Genomic DNA, 22,387 nt, shown 5'->3' with positions numbered 1-22,387 from the left:
AACACCTGCTGACAAACCCAGTGTTCCCTTTTGTTATTTCATCTTTAAGGCCATGTTGTCTTACTCCTATAACATGTTCACAAACACGTCCACATCCAGCTATTACAGAGCAACATGATTATTACCGGATGAACTTAAGTCCAATATTCTCTCCTCTTTTAGCTCTGTAAAACGAGACGCTGAAAGAGGCTAAAAATCTCCATTGAGCTGTAATGATGGTTTTCATCACCATGGAAGATACCTTTGACATTACACAATGTTACTGGAGAGTCAATATACAAAATACTGATAAGTGGGGCCTTGAGTTTCCGGTGCTGTCTGCACATACTGTGACCTTTGTTTGAGCACTACTGCCAGCTGAGAGTGTAAACAGCAACATCGATGATAAAAGGCTCGTGTCACGGACTCAAGGAAGAGAGGCCACGAAGCTGGAGTCGATTTAAAGGGCAGTCTGACATTCTACAGGCAGGACTGTTCTTGCTAGTTGGTCTTAATCAGAGTCACAGATACTGTAGGCAGGACGTAGTTAGCTTAGCTTAGCACAACAAAGACTAGAAACTCTTAGCTTGGAGGTGGACGGGTAACACAATCACAGAGCGGGACCGAGACCTGTGAAGAGGGAGGTTTATTTTGAAAAGACGCTCTGCACGCCAGAGGGGTAGGTGGAGCGTCATCGTGTGAAGCGTAGGGCCACTGGCCAAGCGGCGTTATTTGACACATTGCTGTGTTAAAATGTACAATTTTGGAGTGTTGTTTTTTTGCACCTGTCATTTCCTCTGACTGGGCTTCTGTTGATCTCCATGGAGATAAGTGGAGGTGCAGTACTTCCACCTTACACTCCAGCTCTCTACAGGTCTGAGTTTTATTTTGGTAACGTTTTTCTGTCAGCGCTCTCTCTCTCTCTCTCTCTCTCTCTCTCTCTCTCTCTGCCTTCTCCAATTAGAGCACTGAGTCATGGGGTTGCACAATAGCCGAGCTGCGTAATCACATAAAGTCGGCTTATCTGTCTCGCCAAGGGCACCCAGTGTACTCGGACCCACTCTGTATGTGTGTGTGTGTGTGTGTGTGTGTGTGTGTGTGTGTGTGTGTGTGTGTGCAGATCTAAGCAGTCTGAGTGCAGATCCATTTGGGGGAAGTGAAATTGAGCATAGAACAGGTTTTCGAAGAGCAACAGAGCAGGTACACGATCAAATGAAATCACATCCAGAGATAACAGCCGACAGGGACACGTGAAGATCAGAGCAGAATAACCAGCGGTGGAGGAAATATTTAGATTGTTTACTTCAGTAAAAGTAGCAATACCTCGGTGTAGAAATACAAGTAAAAGTCCTACATTCAATATTTTACTTAAATAAACGAGTACTTAGCACCAAAATATACTTAAAGCACCAAAAGTAAAAAATACTCATGATGCAAGAAAGGCCCATTGCTGTGTATCTACGTTTACTCAAGTGAGGACGCGGCTGCCGGTAGCTCCCGTGAACTTGGCTACATTTTTTGTTTTGTTTTAATTTGTCGCCTTTTTTTGTGTGTTTTTGCTGGTGAAGGGTGGCGGACCTTGAGATGATCACTGCTCGCGGCGTCGTCTGGAGAATGTTGGGTCTCTGTGAACGATCTACACCGGCTCTCTATGAAAAGACTCACACGATAATTGCTGCTGTGATTTGGTGCTGAATGGGAAAAATGTACTTGATGTGTTGCTACGCTTACACACACACTCACACACACACACACAGACACACACACACATGCACACACACACACGCACACACACACAGATCTCAGTTACGTAAACTGTTGTGATCTCACTGCGTTGGACGCTGAGTCAAACCCTCAGAGTGTGATGACTTGGAGCTGCAGGCTGGAAAACAGTCATCGGGCAGTATGGTGTCGGTGTTGGCTGATTTCTGTTCGATTTTGCACAAAATCCGATTTGGTGCCACCGATGACACGCATAGACGATAACCACATAGAAATAGACGATGTTCTCTCTGATGGGCTTGTTTACTTAAGAAGGTCATATAGAGGCGTCGGTATTAAAGCTCCTCACAGCAGCTTTAATGGTCCCCATGACCTTTCCTCTACAGCGCCACCTTCACAACAAACTCAACATTTTCTACTGGTAAATCTCTGAATCATCAGAAATGTGGAGTCATTGTATGAGAATTTTATTGTTCATAAAACTTGTCGTGTTTTATGTTCGCTCTGATAATTTGGTTATATGGACGCTCAGCGGCACTTAAGTGAGTTCAAAGGTTTATAGGACCGAGAATAGAAAAAGGAAAAGGAACAATGCTACAAACACACACACACACACACACACACACACACACACACACACACACACACACACACACACACACCATAAAGATAACCATATGCAAATAAACACACGAAGACGGATGATGTTGTCTTCATCCTGTCTGATTGTTTTGGAAAGAATCAAACGCACGCCGCATTCATAACAAAGGCACGCGCACACACACACACACACACACACACACACACACACACACACACACACACACACACACACACACACACACACATACACACACACACACACACACACATCTGCCTCCAATGACTGTAATCAGACAAATGTCTGCAGCGGTGGTGTTTCAGCCACGCAGGGAGGCCTGGGGAGGGAATCCAGCAGCAACAGCGTCTCAGCAGCCGCCCGGAGGATTAAAAACAGAAGTGGGGTGGAGGTGGAGGGGGGGGGGGGGGGTGGGGGTCCTGGAAAATGTCTGAAAACTGAAAAAGTGGAGGGGGGGGGGGGGGGGGATTAATGTGCTAGACATCGTAAAACAGTTTCCTGCGGCTCAAGGACTCAGGGAGGGACTGGGGTTGTCATTTCTTTACAAGCTTCTCCTCCCAAAAATGAAAAGAGCTCGTAAGAACACGACCAGACGGAAGAGCTTTTCTCGATTATTTCCCCATCTTTTTATCCTTCTTAGAGGTTCCTAGTGGTTTAAAAATAACAATTTGGCAGCTTTGTGCGCCCAGTGGTATACGACAAATGAAAACATATCGAAACTATATTTAAAGGGTAATCAAAAAACAACCAACAAAAAGATTTTTGAGCTGTGTATATACACTGTATATGGACATTTCTATGAGTCGGTTGGCTTAGTTCCACGCTTACATCTATTTAAATAAAAAGGATTTTCTGAAACGTCAATGGATGAATGAACGAATGGGAAATTCACTTCCTGAATCAGGAGCCGCTCAAAACGTGGGCGTTTCACTGTTGAGCTCTACAGTCCACGTTCCTGCCGACGGTTTCACACTATTCCAATTACAGTTAATGTACCAAGAGACGGAGCAATGAGCCATTTCATGAGGACGGATTAAGGCACTCGACATGTTTGTGAGGCGGACACACACCTACACAGAACTGTGTTTGCCTTCCTTTAATTCAAGGGGACATGTTTGTACCATCGCCTGCTGCCTCATGACGGACACGCTGACCTTTCTGCGTCTATTCGTGCAGCGGTTTATACTCCAGCAGAGCAAGATTCACTTAAAAGAAATTGGATAGTGCAACAACGCCAACAGGACAAGCTCCTCCATTTCAGGCGCCCTGCGCTCCATCACAGGTCGAGACTGTCATGGCGGTTTGCTGTTGATCAGCAGTACAAGCTCAAGCTCAAGCTCAGGCTCAAGCTAACTGGAGTTGCTAGGGAACTAGCACACTCCTGGTCTGAACGCTGTGAAATTTCGGGAACTTCACTTGCTTTGACTCAGTGAGGAAACAGATACCTCCCAGTTTTGTTGGTATTTTGGGTCTTTGTCTAAAGATATGCGCATTGTTTTGCAGGTTTGGGTTCAGTGAGACTTCTATGAAAAGCTCATGCTGTGACAAAGGCCTCTGACTAAAACATGAATCACAACGCCGCTTGGATACTGTTTGGTTTTTGATGAAGAGACAACTTTTTCTGCTTTAAGACCGAGCAGTTTCTGGACTGCACACTCGTATTTTTCTGCGGGCCATTTACTTTTAATGGTTGAACCGCATTATCAATAAATATGAGACGTATGAGTGAGATCGAATGCACTGAAGGCCTTCCCGAGCCTCTTGGATCAGATGAATCTTCAAAAGCAACAAACGCCCTCTTCCTTCTGCTGCCATGGAGTGTGTTTACTGGCTCGAAACCGTAGAGGAGAAACTCCCTCTAATATTATACCATCCGCTTTTCAGGCGGCGGCTTTGAACTCGTGGCGAGCTCAGTGTTTGAAGTCAGCAGTCTGGAAGAAGCCCGCAACCCGTGGTTTGGTTGTGGTTTGTCGGGACGTTACGTAAGCCGTCATTAGTTGCAGCTTTCTTGCTCCGGGGCCCTCGGTTACATCACGGTTGAACTTTGCCGTGTGGCGCTGATGTTATTATTGGCAAAGCACCTGAACTGAGAAAGGCTGGCGCCGTACTCAGGAAGAAGAGGAAGGAATAGGAGGAGGAGGAGGAGGAGGAGGAGGAGGAGGGGGGGGGAGAGTGAGGTGACAGGAACGTTTGCTTCAACCAGCGATGCTGTTAAAGTCTCCATGAAAGTCAAACGCTCCCCTGCTGATGAGTTTAGCAGTGAGTTCCCGTAGACGCTGTCGGAAAGAGTGAAGAGCGACGGGGAAGGGAAAAGGAAACGTCGACCAGTTTTTGAACGAGTCTCCTTCAGTGACTGCTTTTACAGATCATGATTTTCTTTCTGAGCTGAAAAAAAAACAAACAGAAAGAGCGGTCTGCGTCGGGCCGCGTCTCCTGCCTCTTAAATCGTCTGCGGTCTGGAAATGTTTTCCTGACGAGAGAACCTGGAGAGGCTGCGAGCTGCTGGACGACTCCACTCTGCCATCATCATCATCATCATGTCAACTCGGTAACGAGGCCGAATCTCAGGAACGGCTCTCCTCCCATCTGCTTTTTAAGCTTTCGTTCTCTTTTAGAAAAAAAACAAATAAACCCATTTCTTTCTTCCAGTGGAAATTCCGATCATTTCCCCTCCCGAGGCCTGAGCTGCTCCCTCCTCTCGACAGTTTATTTGGAAATGTAGACTGTTAGACTCAAAGCCCTCTCCTCCCTGTGTGACCACCGACCCCCTTCCAAAACTGGCAACCCCCCGCCCCACACACACACACACTCAGAATCCCCACCATGGCTGCAGATGTGGCACATCTGGCTCCAGGAATGAGTCATTATTCTTGGCTCTCTCTGATGCTCCGCTCCCCTCTCTTTCCCTCTCCATGGCAACTGACGGATGTTTGGCAGGAAGTCCTTGGCACCGTGCCGGGCCTGAACGAGTACGAGAGCTGTGGAGCTCAGGGAATGAGAGAGAGAGAGAGAGAGAGAGGGAGAGAGAGGGAGAGGGAGAGAGAGGGAGAGGGAGAGAGAGAGCGAGAGAGAGAGGTTTTTCTGTGTGTATGTCAGAGAAACAGAAGGCAACAAAGTGTATATGCCTGTGTGACAGAATGAGAGAGTTAAAGTGTGTAAACAAAAGAGAGGGGGGGGTGCGAGGTGGGCGGGGCTTTAGTCTGGCGACGGCCCAGTCCGACCATAAAGCTCTGACTCTCAATCGAGGCCTCTGGCAGAACAAAGCTGCGTGCCACACGGCCGCCGCCACCGCTTGGCAGCGGCCGCGTTTTCCCAGCAGCCCCTTGCCTTGGCAGCTGGCCGACCTTTCCCTGCAGGCCTGCAAAGAGGATTAGGACAGAGGAGGGGTGGGTGGGGAGGGGGGGAGAGACGAGGGGAAAAAGAGAGCCTTGTTGTTTTTCTCTTGTCCTTTCACTTCGCCCCCGGTGACATCACCACCGCTCCGATTCCAGATGCGAGGCGCCCAAAAGTGTTTCTCCCCGGGTTTATTGCACTTGGCCGACCATTTTATGAAGGTTGCGACCGGTGCTGTATCTCGGGGTGATATCGGGAGGGAAGGGGGGTTGTGTGCAGGATTTTATCTGGAAATCCGTGTGCCCGACAAATGATCCTAATTAACTTTCCTTTGGCATTGTTCCCATGGTGCTGGCACGTTCCAGGTCATTTCCCATATTTCTGTGAGATCAGGCTGGAAATATCACAACAACTCCCGCATGGAAGCGTGAAAGTGTTTTATATACTAAATGCTAACAGCTCACACTGACACATGCTCGTGTTCCGCAGATATCATTTACCATGTTCACAGTTTTAGCACATTAGCTTGCTACGGTATGCTAATTAGCAGTAAACACAAAGTACAGCTGAGGCTAATCCGAATGTCCTCAGATCTGCAGGTATTTGGGCAGAAACCAAAGTATTGGACACATTCAAATGTTGATATGTGTACCAAGTTTCATGATTTTCCTTAAAAGACAGTCGTGGCTAGCCTGTTATTTTGCTAGCGCGCTACAGGAAGACGACGTGGCCAATCTAAATCCCGACGGCAGAGCGCTTTTAAAACACGAAAAGACATTTAGAGGTCTGGAACCAGGTTGGAAGCTTTCATCCTTTCTTTGTCCAATCCCCATCTGTTCCCAGCACTTATTGATTTAAACCTGTGTGGAAGTCTATCAATAGATCAGTGAGCCATTTCCTGAGACTGTGTCTTTGTAGGAAGGTAGATGCATCTGTCTGATGGGGATGTTTCCAGGCAGGAGGGTTTACTGCACAGAGACGCCCGGACGACTCTGTGCATGTAAATGAGATGGAGATGTGTTTGTTGAAATGGTAAACAGACTGTTGTTGGTCCTGCGCCAACAGTCCCGCAGCTGGAAGAGAAGAAGAAGGCAACGGTGGCATCCCAGTAAACAGGAAGCAGTTCATTACTGGTAATATCCTGACAATGAGGTTATGTGCTGATAAGTGAGGAGATTAAAGTGCATCGCCGAGGTTCTGTTTACCCTCCGCAGACAGCAGGAGACACATCACATCTGCTGGGTGTGTGTGGGGGGTTACCCAAAAGTCTGCAGGGAAGTTTGGTGCTAACTTCCAAAGCTTCAACCTGCCGAACAACTCAGGAAAACTGCAAGATTTGAAAAATACATGATGTTAATTTAGGAAAAAACTAGCCTAACGGACCAAAAGCTGCCATATAAAAGCCAGAGAGTTCGTTACAGACTCAATATGTAAAGCATCCTCAATCATCCTGTAGGTGGCGATTACAAATCTATAACTCAGTAATCAGTAATTCTGATGGCAACAAAATCAGGAAATCAGGTGTCGTTTCACAAAGGTCGCAACGTCCGCGTACGGGTGGAGGTCTAAGTGGATGGTTGGTTCAAACAAACACAGAACTTTCACCCAGGAGACCTGAAAATGTATATCACGGTGTAATCTCTAAGCATGGATGGTGACGATATATATCATGGTATATTTGTTATTCCTAAAATGTCAATATAGATGCTTTTGAAAGGGTAAAGCAGTGGCAATGCAACTGCATGGCATAATGTCAACCATCCCAAAGTCAACGTAAACCCTCAAACAATCAAAATGTTATCTTTTGACTTTATTGTTGTCATCGTGGTTATTTGTAGAAAACGAATAGGAAATAAATGATTGTATATTTATTTCAATATATGACTGTGACGTTGCTGTCTGTGGAGCTGTGTGCGTTCATAAACTATCATGCGGCACACGTGTGTAAATCTGACTGGAAAAAAATCGGAAATAAAAATCTGATTGCCGGTTATGAACAGCTGAAAACCGGCCAGTTTCAATTGGCACCAGATCAATTGGTGCAAGCTTTACCGGGTCAGCGCAAGATTCAAATAGGGCAAATTCACACCTGCGTATTCTCTATACCTTTAATACCTTCCACCCCTACGTTATTACGTATGCAAGAACCATGTCACGTACTACGTTATGTAACAAACGCTATTTTAACTCAAACCATTATCTTTTCCTAAACCCATAAAAAATGTTGAACGCAACAGTCAACAAGTTGAAACAGAAACCAGGGAGGTAGTTTCCCTTAATAAAAGCAGTAAACTTGTGTTTACAGCCAGTTAAACCTCCCTATGAGTCAGTGGTCGTTTGTTCGGCTGAAACAGCCATAGAGGCATCGGTGCAGGGGGGGGGGGTGTTCTTAATAATTGAGCAAATAGCTTTGTAGCATTAGCTTTGATGTGTTACAACGGGTTTCATTTTTAAAGAGAGCGTTTGGTAAATTAAGCATTGCTGCACACAGAGAAAAGGCTTTGATGATGTGGAACAGATGATGCATTCGGGGCAAAAACACATTTCTGTTTTATCTCGCCTCAATCGGAGGCAACTGTCGGCGCTCCAAATAATTAAGAATTGGCCTTGAATTCAAACAGAGATACAGATTAGCCTTCGCACTCCCAGTGGGATCTACTCTAAACACGTTTAGTGAAAAGCCGTTTGAAATGGTATTTATAGACGTCATTAATTGCAATTAATGACGTCTGTCAGCACAGACTGCAGAGATCTGCCAAACGGTGAAGGAGATCTGAGCTTCACCTCCTTATTGGACAGAAATCAGCCAACAGCTGTGTTTACATGTGGACATCAGCGGGACAAAGACAGTCCACTGAACACTTTGGTCTCGAGTTAAATATCTCAACAATTACTGGACAGACGGACTTGAAATTTGCTGGTGATATTCAAGGTCCCCAGAGGATGACGACAGCCACCCACAGCCACTTTCGGAAAACAAAATGTCAAAGAATATGGCCAAAAATATATGGATACACCAAATATTATGCCCATACGTGATGGATGTGATTGTTGCACCATTTCAGGGGAAACCGTTTCTTTATGTAGCTTGCTTTGTGCACGGAGACATTATCCTGTTGACAGAGACAAAGACAATCCACAGCTAGAAGAACACTGTTGTCTCAGATATCATTTCATGCTGTAGCTGTCAGATTTCCCTTCATAAGAGGACCACATCAGGAAACACACCCAGGCCAAAAGTAAGCCGAAGTATGTTGTGACCACATATTTTTGGTCGTTTGATGGTGTATCTCTAAACACAAAAATGAATCATATGCGTCAGTGATAACATGATTATCTCACCAGCAGATATAAAAGGATATGGACACTTGAACTTCCTGGAAAACCGCAAATCTGAAAATGTATCACATGAGAGTGTGAAAGCGATCCCTCTCAGCTTTATAGTGAGTTTGAGCTCATTGTTTATCTGGCCGGCCCACAGCTTTACTCTTCTGGCTCACTCTCACCACCCTCATGGTGACTTTTTCAGAGAGAAAGTTGTAAAAACTCACTGTGCGCTACACCTGCTCAGCAGCAAACAGCAGACAGAAACATTTAGAGACTAGCTGGTGAACATAGTGGAGCATTTAGCAGCTAAAGAGACTGATCGGAGCTGATCGGACCTCCAGCATGACAGACTGACGGGGTGTCGAGTCACAAGAAGCCCCCTTAGCAAAGCTGCCGATGCAGGAACTGAAGGCTATTTTCTGTGACTGTAAACGGTTAATCATTCCTGGAGCTCCAGCTTGACCTCGGCGTCACCTCAAAGCTCTGCCTTTTTCCGGGGGCTGATTTCCCATCGTGGAGACTTCCTCCCCCAATGTGAAACTGCTAAGCTGAATAAACTGACTGGGTCGACCCCTGCAGACACGAGGCCAAGTCTGCAAATCTCCCATCGGCGTGATCCACGGGGAGGCTATTTAAAGACCCCGCTGATCAGGCAAATCACGGCTGACAGAGCTTCATTAGCTTGTAGTGTCCCACATCCTGCAACCGGTTCAAAGTCTGATACAGTCGCAGGGATGTTTTGTTATGTAGGCTTTATAATCAGAAGGGGATGCCGCTGTGAGAAGGGGTGTCTTCCTTATTGCACTCCTTGTAAAGGCCTCAAGAAGCTTCAAAAGCTTCAAAACAGAATTTTAGAAAGTCAGTGGAAAGACACGGCACCAATCGAGGCGAAGAGGCAACCTGCGCAAGTTTAAAGTGTTTCACCTCAATAAATGAAGCGCATATGAATTTGCTTTCCAGTTCGGCTTTCTTTAAATGTCTGTCCTGGTATTGGTATTATTATTTAAACGATACCTAGCCCTAAATACGTGAATGTAAATAACTTTTTTACCAAAGGAAAGAATTTGAAATATTGCCTGTAACTCACATTTGTTATTAATATTTGTCTCCTACAAAAGTACGTTCTCATACAACCGAACTGCATTCTCAATTATATTTCGGAAACGAATTTTCTCCCAGATTACGGTCAAAGTTTATACATGTGATAAATATTTTAAAAATGTTTTTAAAAAAACGCATGATGACGACTTTGTTAGGTTTAGTACAAACATCATGGTTTCGCTACGTTTGTTACGTTACTTAAGTTACAGACGTTAATCAAAATACGTCAAAGTTTGCAGACTTCCGCAGACTAAAATAAGAAATATTTGGCTAAAATAAACATAAAAACTGAGAAAATATGTTTCCCACGAAGCATAATTGACAATGCAGATTCATTGTATAGAAACAGAGTTTATAGCTCTAGTTCAGTGCAGTAAAACATTTTAAACATTTTAAACTAGGTATACGCATGTTGTATATCCCATATAAGTATGTACTGTGCCTCTGCAGCAGTGTGTCAGACCCTCTATGTTTTCTGGGCCTGTTGATCAGTAAGTTTAGTTCGGACGTAACACAGAGATCCCGAGCCCAAAATGTTAAAATAACACCTCCCCGTCTGTGTTTAGGTGCTCAGTGAGTGATGTGGGAAATGTCGTCCATGCTGTCAGTTCATGTTTGTGTTTCCATTTGAGAGGGGAAATCACATGAAGGACCCCCCCCCCCCCCACGCTGTGGGAGGCTGTGACTGGATGACTGGATGTCAGCTGACAGAGGATTTATTGGGGGGGGGGGGGGGGGGTTAAATCTGCAGGTTGTAAAGGGTCATAGGAGAAAGGCTTCAGAGACGACCAGCAGTGATGAGGAATTCCTGATCGGGACGCAGGTATTTTTACAATCGCGCCATGATGCTCAATGGAGCATTATGGATTACAAAGTGGATTAAAAAAATTCACGTCATGATGCCGTGAAGCCCGACAGCAGCGACGTGGACTGTGAGGACGAGACGATGCTGCTGACTCTCAGCAGGTCAAACACCGACGTTATCACACATCAGCCGGATGCTTCTCTGTCCCTGAACTCATCTTCTCTGCTTCTTTGAACCTTTACGCCAATGTTTATTGACTCTTTTGCTCGGCCTATAAATATTTATTATTTCATGGAGAGAGAACTTTATTAGTTTGTTGGTTTTCATCTCAAAATATGTAACTATTTACAACAGAAGATTTGCAATTTATAATGGCATCTTCAAAAACAGTACTTTTCTTTATTCAGTAATCCTAAATTTATAGATTGAGAGGAAAATAAAATAGTTGTGGTGATAAACAAGTGTAAATAAAAGACTCAGTCACACGATACAATAAAAGATCAAAGTAAGTATTACTGGCTTTAACTTTGCAGACCAAATTGACAAATTAACATCTTGTTCACTTCTATATTTCGGCATCGTTGGGACTCCACAGTGGTTATTGCTGATGCGTTATTATCTCAGAGATGTATCCCAGGGTGAACTCATTCAAAGCCCGACACACATTCAGATCAAAGTGTGTCGTGTCAGCAGGATGTTTGTTTGTCAAAAAAACAAAACAGGAACTGGAACCGGTTTTACATTTCGTGTGCAGCTGCCATGTTTGTCCTCGGCTTGTACAGTCTGAACGGAGAGAAGGGGATTCACACTTTGCTTGGCAACAACAGCTGAATTCTGTGATTGGCTGCTGGCCCTGTGACGTCACGTGCGCCTGGCACCGGAATGCAACAGAGAGAGAGAGCGAGAGAGCGCTAGCCTGCGGGCAAAGCGTCGCCGACACCACTTGTTGCTTTCTGCACACAGTTGTTCTTGTTTTACAACCCTAGACATGACACGCTGTGTTGAAATGTTTTATTTTGATGCTGCCATGTGCTCTTAATAGAGAGCAAGCGAAGATTAGTAAATAATAATATATTTTTTAAAATCTAAAATAAAGTCTGTGGATTCGGCACTTGTTGAACAGTAACAGCAGTGGGTGTGCAGGCTGTCAGCTGAACTCCATGCTCAGGGTTTTGGTATTTATAAAACCTCTTTGATTCCCTGTGGGCAGAGAGGAGCAAAGGGCGGCACGAGCTCTCACTCTGCCTCCAATTCCAGGGATACAATTTAAACCACAAAGTAGCTTATGGAGCTAAGGCATCGGCTTTACATTTTGGCAATGAATGTTTTGTGGGAATACAACTTTCTCCAATACCAGTGTTTTAATGCCAATGTTTACTTTTCAGCTTCATGCTTTTGTTTTAAGTTTCATTTTCAATGCCAAAGTTTAAAGTTGCTGTCACAAAGCAGGCCAAGATTATGTGGACTCTAGGCCACAATTATATACTTAACAACTTTAGGATAAAATGTTTGTTTTTGCTTCAGCTAGTTAAGAATAACTTATTCTGTATATTTGGTTTTACTGCCACATATTGTTGAATTTGACTTCATTCTAATGTGTATTACTGGAGGGCTACAAATACAGGGAACCATCTTGAATGAATGATTGTCTGTTGACATGGAGTGAATATAACATAAAGAGCAGAACCCAGAAATAAACCCAAATCAAATACACATGGTTAAAGCCTGTTTGGGATTTATGATTATATTATATTCTTCAACTTTATACTTCTACTCCACAACACTCCAGAGGTAAATTATACTTCTAGATTCAGATATTCAGATCGAATATAATATGTTGTTCTGAAATGGGTCATTCTTCAGAATGAGTAGCCTACTTTTACTTTGGGTACTTCAAGTATGTTTTGATGCTAATATGCCTGCTCTTACGTACAATTTCCAGTGCTTTTGCAAAGTACTTCTTTGCTGTGGTATAATTAGGGTGAGTAAGATCTGAGTACTTGACAGCAGGCGTAGCTGCGCGTTTATATTTCGGTCACACCAAAAACCGACCCAGAGTGATGCCTCCTCTCAGACACAGACGATCCGCGCGCGTAAAGCTCTCCGGATAAAGATAGAGAAACGGTGAGCATGCGCCCGAGGGGTTGTCGAAGAATCCAGTAAATAGAACCCCGGAGCACGAGCCGAGGGTCGGCGCTGACGTCACGGCCCTACGTTGAGAGATCGAGCTGAATTGTAAGCGCGAGCAATCAGACGGAGGCGCGCCGAGGCAACGGACACAACTACGATGAACTCCAGTCGGTGTGACTCTACCGTCTTCTGAGGGGAAAATACAACGGTTGTTTTTTTTTAATGAGAATTGTTGGTTCATTTTTTTTCCTTCCAGCGACGTAAACAAACTACCGGGACATTTTTGGAGATATTTTTGCATTCGCTTCGGGGTTACAACATGTCCTCCGCGGCGGTCGCTGCCTCCAGAAGGCAGTCCTGCTATTTGTGCGACTTGCCCCGCATGCCGTGGGCGATGATCTGGGATTTTACTGAGCCCATTTGCCGTGGATGTGTCAACTACGAGGGTGCAGACCGGATTGAATTTGTTATCGAGACGGCTCGGCAGCTGAAGAGAGCGCACGGCTTCCAGGAGGGTCGCTCTCCGGGCCCGGGGAAGCCCCACCACGCCGGGAAGGAAATGCACCACTCGGCTGGAGACCCGGGCTCCCGTGCGCCGCAGCCGCTGGACCGCTACCCGCTCTCTGACCGGCCTCCTCGGCTGGGACCGGAGTACCAGACGGGGAGGCAAGCGAACGGCCTCCCGCTGCCGAACGGATATCCAAAACCCGACGAGCCCCCGGAGCTGAACCGCCAAAGCCCAAACCCCCGCAGGACTAGTACGGTTCCTCCCAACCTGGTGCCTTTGGTGAACGGCGGCATACCGACCATACATCCGCTCAACGGCCGCCCGAATCAGATGGGTCTGCCCGGGGTTCTGGCGGCGCCTGGCCCCGGGGAGCACGGCAAGCGTCCGGAGGAGCTGAAAGACAAACACAGGCCGGACAGCCTGTCGGACATGTCGGACAGCCACAAGGAGTGGATAGGCAAAGGCAAAACAGTCAGGGACCTGATGGCGCTGCACACTTTCGACAGCAGGTTTAAAAAGGAACACGCCGCCATGCAGAGGGTGATGGGATATGAAACGAGTGCCACTTCCTCAAAAACAGGTATTTATGTGTTTTTCCCCTTCTTCTTCCCAGCGGTGGAGCATTGTTAATTGGCATGCGCCATGAAAACAGGAACTTAACAGCACTAATAATTATGTGTCAGCACATTTTACGCAGGGTGCTGACGTGCGTTTAAACCCGACATGCTCGGTAACGCCACGCTGCTGAAGCGGCCCCGTTCGCCTCTGTGTGCGTGCGCGCGCAGAGCTGTGGCAATGAGCAGCAGCGACATAAACAAAGCCTTAATCACTGCGTGTCGAGAAATCGCCTGTGTTTGTGTTAACCCCACTCTTCCTCTGCCACAGACAGGGGGAAGCACCCCAGGAGCATGAAGAGGAAGGCCTCCCCAGAGCCAGACGGTGAGGGCAGCGCCCCCAAGATGAATGGTGGTGAGGGCCAACCGTGGCTCCCGTCGCCCTCTGAGGTCCTGAAAATGCCCCCAGTCGCCATGCAAGGCTTCTCAGCCGCTCCCTCCTCCACCATCTCCCCCCACTCCCGCACCACGCCCCCTGAGGCGGCCACGGCGCAGAACGGCCAGTCCCCGATGGCGGCGCTCATCCTCGCCACCGACAACGCCGGCAGCACGGGCTCACCGAAGGACGGCAACCAGGTACACTCCACCACAGCGGGCGCGCAGCGGAACAGCGGCAGCCCCCTGTCGCCGTCCTCGGCCTCGCAGAGGAGGCTGGCTCAGAGGGAGGGCCCCGGGAGCGGCAACCCCTCTGCCCCACACATGCCCGGGGGCATGGACCCCCACGCGCCGCCACTGCAGAGCATCCCGGACTCTTCCGTGCCGCCCGGCAGCGTGCCGCTGTGCTGCACTCTGTGCCACGAGCGGCTGGAGGACACTCACTTCGTCCAGTGCCCGTCGGTGGCGTCGCATAAGTTCTGCTTCCCTTGCTCCCGGGAGAGCATCAAGCAGCAGGGCGCCACCGGCGAGGTGTACTGCCCCAGCGGTGAGCGGTGCCCGCTGGTCGGCTCCAACGTGCCCTGGGCCTTCATGCAGGGGGAAATAGCCACCATCTTGGCCGGGGACATAAAGGTAAAAAAGGAGCGGGACACTTGAAACGCTCACCAGCTGTTCTCGAACTCTTTTCCTTTTGTAATCCGACTACGGCAACAGCAGCAAGTAACACACACACACACACCCCCCAAATATGAATCATCCAGCAAGCCCCCAGAGAGACTGATGGACATGTACATATTGGACACAAGGGAAGTATATACTTCGTAAACATGGCTGTATAATTTTTTTTGATTCTTCTTTTTCAATACATTGTGTTTCTATATTTTTGAAGATAAAAGGTATGTACTCTTCATAACAGCCCCCCCCCCCTCCTCCTCATCACACTTGTTTCTTTTCAATCTGTTGGTGTATTTTAGTTCTGGAGACAGTCCTGTCAAACATAGAATGTGACTAATCTGAGCACTTGGCAAAAAAATAATAAAAAAAACAAAGAAAAAATGCTTCTAGCTGTACATGTATGCACTTGTTTAAGAAAAAACAACAACTTGCCAAATACAGTTTCAGACCTTGTAGTAATACCTCGAGTGTCTCTGTGGTTTTGCTTATTTTCCATAATCGGCGAGCCAGGAGTTGGTTGGAGAGTCACGGCCTGATTGTGATTCAGCCATGATGCAATACCTTCCGACAGGCACAAACCGGCTCCCAGGGAGGAGTGGGTGGAAGAAAAGTCGAGGAGGAGGAGAAGGCCGGTGGTAGAAGTGTGTTGCGTGAACGTTTTGTACAGTAAGTCACACGTAGGCGGGCTGAGGTCGCTCGCTGCCGGGCCTCGTGTCCTGCGAGTGTTGGGAGATAACGAGGGCCTAAAAATAGCCTGCCGCGGAAACGCCATGCTTCAAAGCGACGCACCCCCCAGCGACGCGTTTGTTGATGCATCCCTGGTGTCAAAATGACGCTTCGCATGCCCTGACAATATGTCTCTACAATGTTGACATGTTTGGATCTAGATGCTTTTTTCCCCTCATGTTGCTGAGTGATGCTCCCTCGTGGTGCAGAATCAAGCTGCTCGTCTTTTCGTTTTGAAAAGAGCAAATCGGAGGGCCGTTGTTGACGGATCCCACGCCCTGATTTCGGTGAAGGTGTACGTGAGACGTGAGGTCATGAGTGGCGGGCCCCGCCGGGACTGTTAGCGATGGGAGCCGAGCGAGCGGCTCGTCGCCGGTTTTTCCACATAACTCGCTCTGTCGGGATGACGGCGCGCCTCTGGGCTCTGTTTTTGGCCCCGGGGGACGAAATCCAAACAGGCTTCATGTGACAAAATGGCTCCTGTCCGATGGGATTTGGACGAGGCTTGAATCTCGCTTGTTTTGTCATTTTGTCTCTCCAACAACAAACGTTTGTTTTTGTTTCTTCGCTTATTTTTCAGTGAATATTCTACATAATGTGATTCGCTCACGTGTGGATATTCTCTCTGCGTCACGTTCGGCTGGTTTTGACTTCAGGGAGAAAAACAACACGAAGAGGGAGGAGGGGCATGAAGGGGCCCCTGCCTCAAGAGTAGAGGGAGGACATAAATGCCTTGCTCAGGGGTCACGTGCTCCGCGGTGGAATTCCTGAGTCACCGCCCCCCCCCCCCCTCTTCTTCGGTCTCCTCCCCCTCGCTGCTGCAATAACACGCCTTCCACTGTTCAAGGTTGATCACACAGCGAGCGGATGAATGGGGGCCTGTGTGTGTTTATGCCGGGGCCCCGTCGCTTTCAGCCGCCATTCAGAGCAGCGAGGAGAAAACGTTAACCCTTTCCTGGCTCTCCGGCTGCTTCCCCTCCACAGACTTGTTTTACTGGCAGGGTCAGGTTTTAAACCTGAGGCTGACACGTTTTCGCAAACTTTTGTCAAACTTGACACATTTGCAATGCGCAGCACAAATCTGATGCTGGAGTATTTTTATACTCCTGTCTGTACTCATGTTTTATTGGCTCATTAGAGACGGGGAAGGCAACAGAATGAGTGTTTTTCAGAACGGTTGAAACCTTTAGCCATGGAAATATAAACGTATTTTAACCATTTCTCGTCAGATTTTAAGAAAAAACATATATTGTTTGGCTTCAGCTGCTAAATTGTGAGGATTTTTTGCTTTCCTCTGTTTTATATTGTTATAAACTAAATATTAAAAGCAGCCCGTCAACGTCTAAAATAACATTTTGTGTCCCGTGTTTTGGTCTCTTGAGATTAAATCAGTCCGGGTCAACAGACTTAACAGATCAGCAGTTATAATCTATTATAGTAGGATTATGGAATGTAGGTTAAGTTATTTTGTTAAAGGTGCTTTGAGTCTCAAAACTTTAAATACTTTTCAAGAATGCGCTCTTCAAAAGTTTAAATTTGAACTTTAACTTTTAGGCGTTTTTATTGCAAAAGGTGGACAAACGTCTCCTGGCATGTTTTCTGCACTAAAAGACAGCTGATGGAGAAAGTACACTACCTCTCTCTGAGATCTGATAAAATAAAAGTATGAAATGTAACAAAGGAGGTACTCGAGCAGGGCAAACCCTCAAACATGCATTTGGGCACACTATTCGTATGTGTACACTTCGTCTAATGAGCCTCTAGTGAATGTAAACTGTTCCTACTTCCTGTTCTCTGATCAACTGAACGACCACGTCGAGCTCCAGCCTCTGACTGAACTGCTGCTGCAGATCTGAGGCGACAGTATGGTACTTTTTCATGGAGCGAGAGCAAACAAAAATACATTTTCAGGGATTTTAGGGCCATCTGACACCAGCGTTGACATGTTTCTACCTTTTTGGTACCGATACTAAAACACGTTTATCAATAATTGTAATTAAATAAGCTACATTTAAAAAAAATGAGGAACTAGCTGAAATAAAAAACAAGATTCTAATTCTAATGTTCTCCAATCAGACTCCCCTTGCACGGCAGCGGGATTCTTGCAATGTCACGCTAAGAATCCCGGGATCACGTATTGCACGTAAAATCCATCTCGTCGGGCTTCAAGTGATGCGTTTGAGTTCAATAAGCCAGAGCACGGACCAATCCGCGTCCTGTGAGGAGCTACTGGCATCTATGGGGGCGTGGCTTAGGTGTGTGTGTGGAGAGGCGACTGTGTGTTGTAAACAACAATGGCGGCCCCTGAAGAGGTACAGTAGATGCTGCAATAGCGTCAGCTATATCAGAACTGGAGAGTATTTCTTAATTGAAAGAAGAGCAACGAATGGCACTGAGGGCTTTTCTCGCTCTTTTCTCAACTCGCTTCGGTAAAAGTTTGACTTTACAGATGCTTCATCCAAATCACCTGCAAAGTATTTTTTTTCCCGATGTGCCTGACCTTTTTCCAGACGGTTTCTAATGATGACTTCTCAGATGGTTCTGTGTTACAGACCATCTGGCGGGTCAGGTTAGCAACAGTTTATCGCTGACGAGAGTACATTTTCCACTTTTTTGTGGAGCATGATGAAGACCATGAGATGCAGTTGAAATCTCAGGAAAAAAGTAAAACTTGTAGCTTGAGGTGTAGTTAAATCTGTTTCATAAACTCAGATTTAGGAACAACGAGGGGCCCTTGAAGGGGTCCATGAGGTCCCCTAAAATGTCCTCGGGGTTCAGAGGATTACTTTGAGTGTTATTGTTCTTTATTGAAAAGAGAAAGAAGAAGACTGACTTCCACTCACAGTTTTCGCCATCACATTCCTTTGAACAAAACCTCTCAGATGGGGTTAAAACTTCGGTCTGCTGCTCCTTTTGATGTCTGCCAGCCAATCGGACGGCCAATCTAAACCAGATCCAGACCTCCGCCCTCTCCCTCCCTCTCGGGCCGGTTCATCTTCGGCGTGAGGTCGGCCTCAGATTCCAACCGAGCCAGCTCATTTCTTTTCATCTGCCACCGAAACTCAACACCCACGAGGCCCGAAGAGCCGGTGGCCCGAGATTAATGGGTTTGCTCAAATTACGTGGCACACTCGGTGAAAAACTCAGGGTTTTCTGCCCCCTCCTGCTCCTCTCTCTCTTTCTCTTTCTCTCTCTCTGTTCCCTCTGTTTGTTCAGCTGTCCCTCTCCCAAAGTGCACCCCCCCCCCCTCCTCCTCCTCGTCTTCCTCCTCTTTCCTGACTCTGAACTGCAGGATGGGGCTTGAGGAAACATGTCCTGAACTCATCGGCTGGAGAACAGCAAACGCACAGCGAGCAGGAACAACAAACCTCAGCTGTTCTCACCTCGGAGAACGCTGCCAACGACAACAGAAAATAGCTTGTGATTTCATAACAGCTGGCTGCAGCTTTACACTGATATAAGGAGCCCGAACAAAACCAAAGTAAGTGGTTTTGTTGCGAACCTAACAAACTTATTTTGTCGTGTAAAGACTTTGTGACGAGCAACACGAAAAAAACCAGCCAGTCTCTTTACACAAAATCCAACAGATAGCATTTTGTGACTATTTCTACTACTTCCGCAAGACTATGTTGGATATTTAACAAGGAATGATTCATTTTAAATTGACCTTATTCCAATTATGTCTGTGTTTAATTTATTGCACACTTAAAAGGTAGGAAACTACCTAGAGGGCTTATCCATATTGTTATGAAGTACAGTCGACTGCAACCAGGTCACGAGAGTTTCTGCAAGAAACAAAAGTAAGAAAGTGATTGTTACGGCCATGTCGGGTAGACTGCACTAAAGAGGCTCTCGCCGAGCAGAAATTAATAGAAAGTAAATGGGAAGATGCGTCCACTTTGGGTCAAGAATTTATTTTGACAAAATTCTGTGCCGCAACTTTTTAATAGCTGCTACTGCAGACAACAAAGCAAGCAAGGCTTGTTGAAATGAATCGCTGCTGGTCGCCCGGCTGTTTTGTTTTCTTCCGGGTACGGGTCACGTGACAGTGAGTGTGACGAATCAGGGACGGAGACGTCATGGCTGGTAATAACCAATCCAGTAGCGAGCACGGGTGTGTGCTCATTTTTTCTAACAGACATCCGTATCCGACGTCTACACTGAACCAAAACCCCGGCGTTCTCAAATACCTCCGACCTCGGCGGAGTTTTCAGGTTCCTCCGTTAAGGCTGCTCCAAAACCCCGGCGTGGTGTGGCTGCTCAGTGTAAACGTAGGAAAACTGGACTAGTGTGGATATCGCCTTAGCAACAAGTGCTCACAATCCCCCCCCCCCCCCCTCTCTCCGCTCTGCTGAGCTGGCTTCGGGGTTTTAGGGTTTAGGGTGGGGTGAGCCTATGTTTACCCTGTGCCCCCCGGGTCATTGTGTCCAAACGAGCAGCTCGTTCAGGCAGGGCCCCGAGTCTCACTTCATCTGGAGTGTGTCCAAATCCAAACGCTGTTCAAAAGGTCAGTCGGCCCCCCGCATGAAAGACGACCCCAGCTCAGGCAGAACATGCTGTAGTCACACAATGGTCGGCCTGGCCCCTGCCACGTCAGCACTTTTTTTACAAATCAACCACACACACACAGACACACACCCAGTGTGTGCTCTCTCAATATAAATGCCTATACTGATACTTGGGCATACTACTACTTAAATCTGTATACAACTTTACTTTTAAATACCCAAATTTCCTAAAAATCTATATTTAGTAGAAGGGACACTGCAGCTCTCCTCCAAGACCAGTGGCGGAAGAAGTACTCAGATATTTTACTTTGGTAAGAGCAGTAATACCACAGTGTAGAAATACTCTGTTACAAGTCAAATTCCTGCATTAGCATCAAAATATACTTCAAGTACATAAAGTAAATGTACTCATATTGCAGAATGAGCCATTTTAGAATGATATGTGTTTCATGTTGCAGCTGGTAAACTTGGAGCTCATTTGAATTGCTTTATATACTGCTGGGTAGCTTTATCTATAATAATATAAATCACATTTTACATTTTGTATTAATAATCACAATCTGAAATAAGTGGAGTGAGAAGAATAATATTTCCCCTGAATTGTAGGGAATTAGAAGTATAGAGTACAATGGAAATACTCAAGTTAAGTACCTCACACTTGTACTTAAGTGCAGTACTTGAGTATCTATATTTAGTTACTTCCCACCACGGACTAAAACCCAAAATGACCTAATGACGGTAACAAAATAATATTTTCCTGTGGAGAAACTTGGGTCATTGCAACAATCAAAGTGAATGCATTAAAAAAAAATGCAAATTCAATAAATCAGCAAGAAGAAACTAAAATAAATATATAATAATTGCAAAGATGAAACAGTTTAAGTTGCAATACTAAAAGTGAGAGCGCGAGGAAAGTTTTAGGGGAAATGAGACTCCTGAATTAATCTCCTGGATCTATGCTGCGTGACACTGAGTGACTGAAGACCTGTCGCATGCTGTCGAGCTGGCTGACAAAACATCAAGCCTGTCACAAAGTCTGCAGGACAGGAGGGAGCCAGAGTGGACACGTTCAGAGGCCTAGAGATGAGGTTCATCTGGCAGGCACCATCGAGACATTTCATGCTTTGTATTTGAGTTTCACTGATCCATCGTGGGAAGTGACTGGCAGGGTGGAAAAAAAGATTTTCAAATCTTTTTTTTATCGAGTAAATGTGCAGGTTTGGACATTTCATCAGAATGTTTCCATCACGCCAACGTTAAAACTCGATAATCCTGCAGAAGCTTGGCATGAAAAGGCTGCTTCCCTCCTTGTTGGGATGAAGATCGCCTGCTCAATCAGTGAGAGTGGAAGCAGGTGTGCTTCATTAAGTCCTCCAGGCAGCGACAGACGTTTGGTTAAACTGGTTCTATGAGTGGTTTGTTTTTGTCCTTCAGCTCTTTGATGATATTTCTTTTATTTAGGGTCGGGGGTGCCTTTTCTTTATCATTTTGTGAATATTGTTTTGCCTTTCTTCGACGTCCCATTAACGGTTTATATGCGGTGGTGGCATTTAACCAAAATGATGCGCAATGGCAATGTTTTTCATTTATATCTGCACAGGACAACTACAGGTCAAAGGTTAAGGTAAAGATCCGGGTAACGCCAACATGATATGTTAGCTTTGATCTACACTACCACGACCTGTGCAGACTTCAGGTTGAGATGAAATGAAAGTACCTTTTGAACCCTTTTTTGATCACATCTCTGGTCATATTGTGCACCTATTTAACAATATATGCAACAAAAACAATATATGTTTATTTCCTAATATTTTTATATCGAAATCCAATCATAAATATGACGTGTGCTTACGTAAGCTGGTACCAACCAATTGCAACAAATAATATCAAACCTAGTTTGTTCAACTAGCATGACACGGATGGGTTTACATCTGAGTTACCTGAAAGTCATGGTCTCATACAGAC

The 22,387-nt window shown here is 46.1% G+C and overlaps 1 protein-coding gene across 1 annotated transcript; it reads left to right on the top strand.

The window, feature by feature from the left end:
• Positions 1-13,000: 13,000 nt before the first annotated feature.
• irf2bp2b (interferon regulatory factor 2 binding protein 2b) lies at positions 13,001-15,649 on the top strand. The gene is made up of 2 exons (XM_079278385.1): positions 13,001-14,104; positions 14,410-15,649. Exons 1-2 carry the CDS (start codon positions 13,336-13,338, stop codon positions 15,168-15,170), a joined length of 1,530 nt encoding a protein of 509 aa, XP_079134511.1. The 5' UTR covers positions 13,001-13,335; the 3' UTR covers positions 15,171-15,649.
• Positions 15,650-22,387: the final 6,738 nt, after the last annotated feature.

This window comes from Melanostigma gelatinosum, assembly GCF_949748355.1.
Source record: "Melanostigma gelatinosum genome assembly, chromosome: 11".
Lineage (NCBI taxonomy): Eukaryota > Metazoa > Chordata > Actinopteri > Perciformes > Zoarcidae > Melanostigma > Melanostigma gelatinosum.
This window is presented reverse-complemented; position numbering and strand designations above follow the sequence as displayed.

Excerpts from the sequence above, each read along its gene's own strand:
- irf2bp2b (XM_079278385.1), top strand. The coding sequence starts at position 13,336 with ATGTCCTCCGCGGCGGTCGCTGCCTCCAGAAGGCAGTCCTGCTATTTG. Across the intron at positions 14,105-14,409 it reads TGCCACTTCCTCAAAAACAG|ACAGGGGGAAGCACCCCAGG; the intron begins GTATTTATGTGT and ends CCTCTGCCACAG.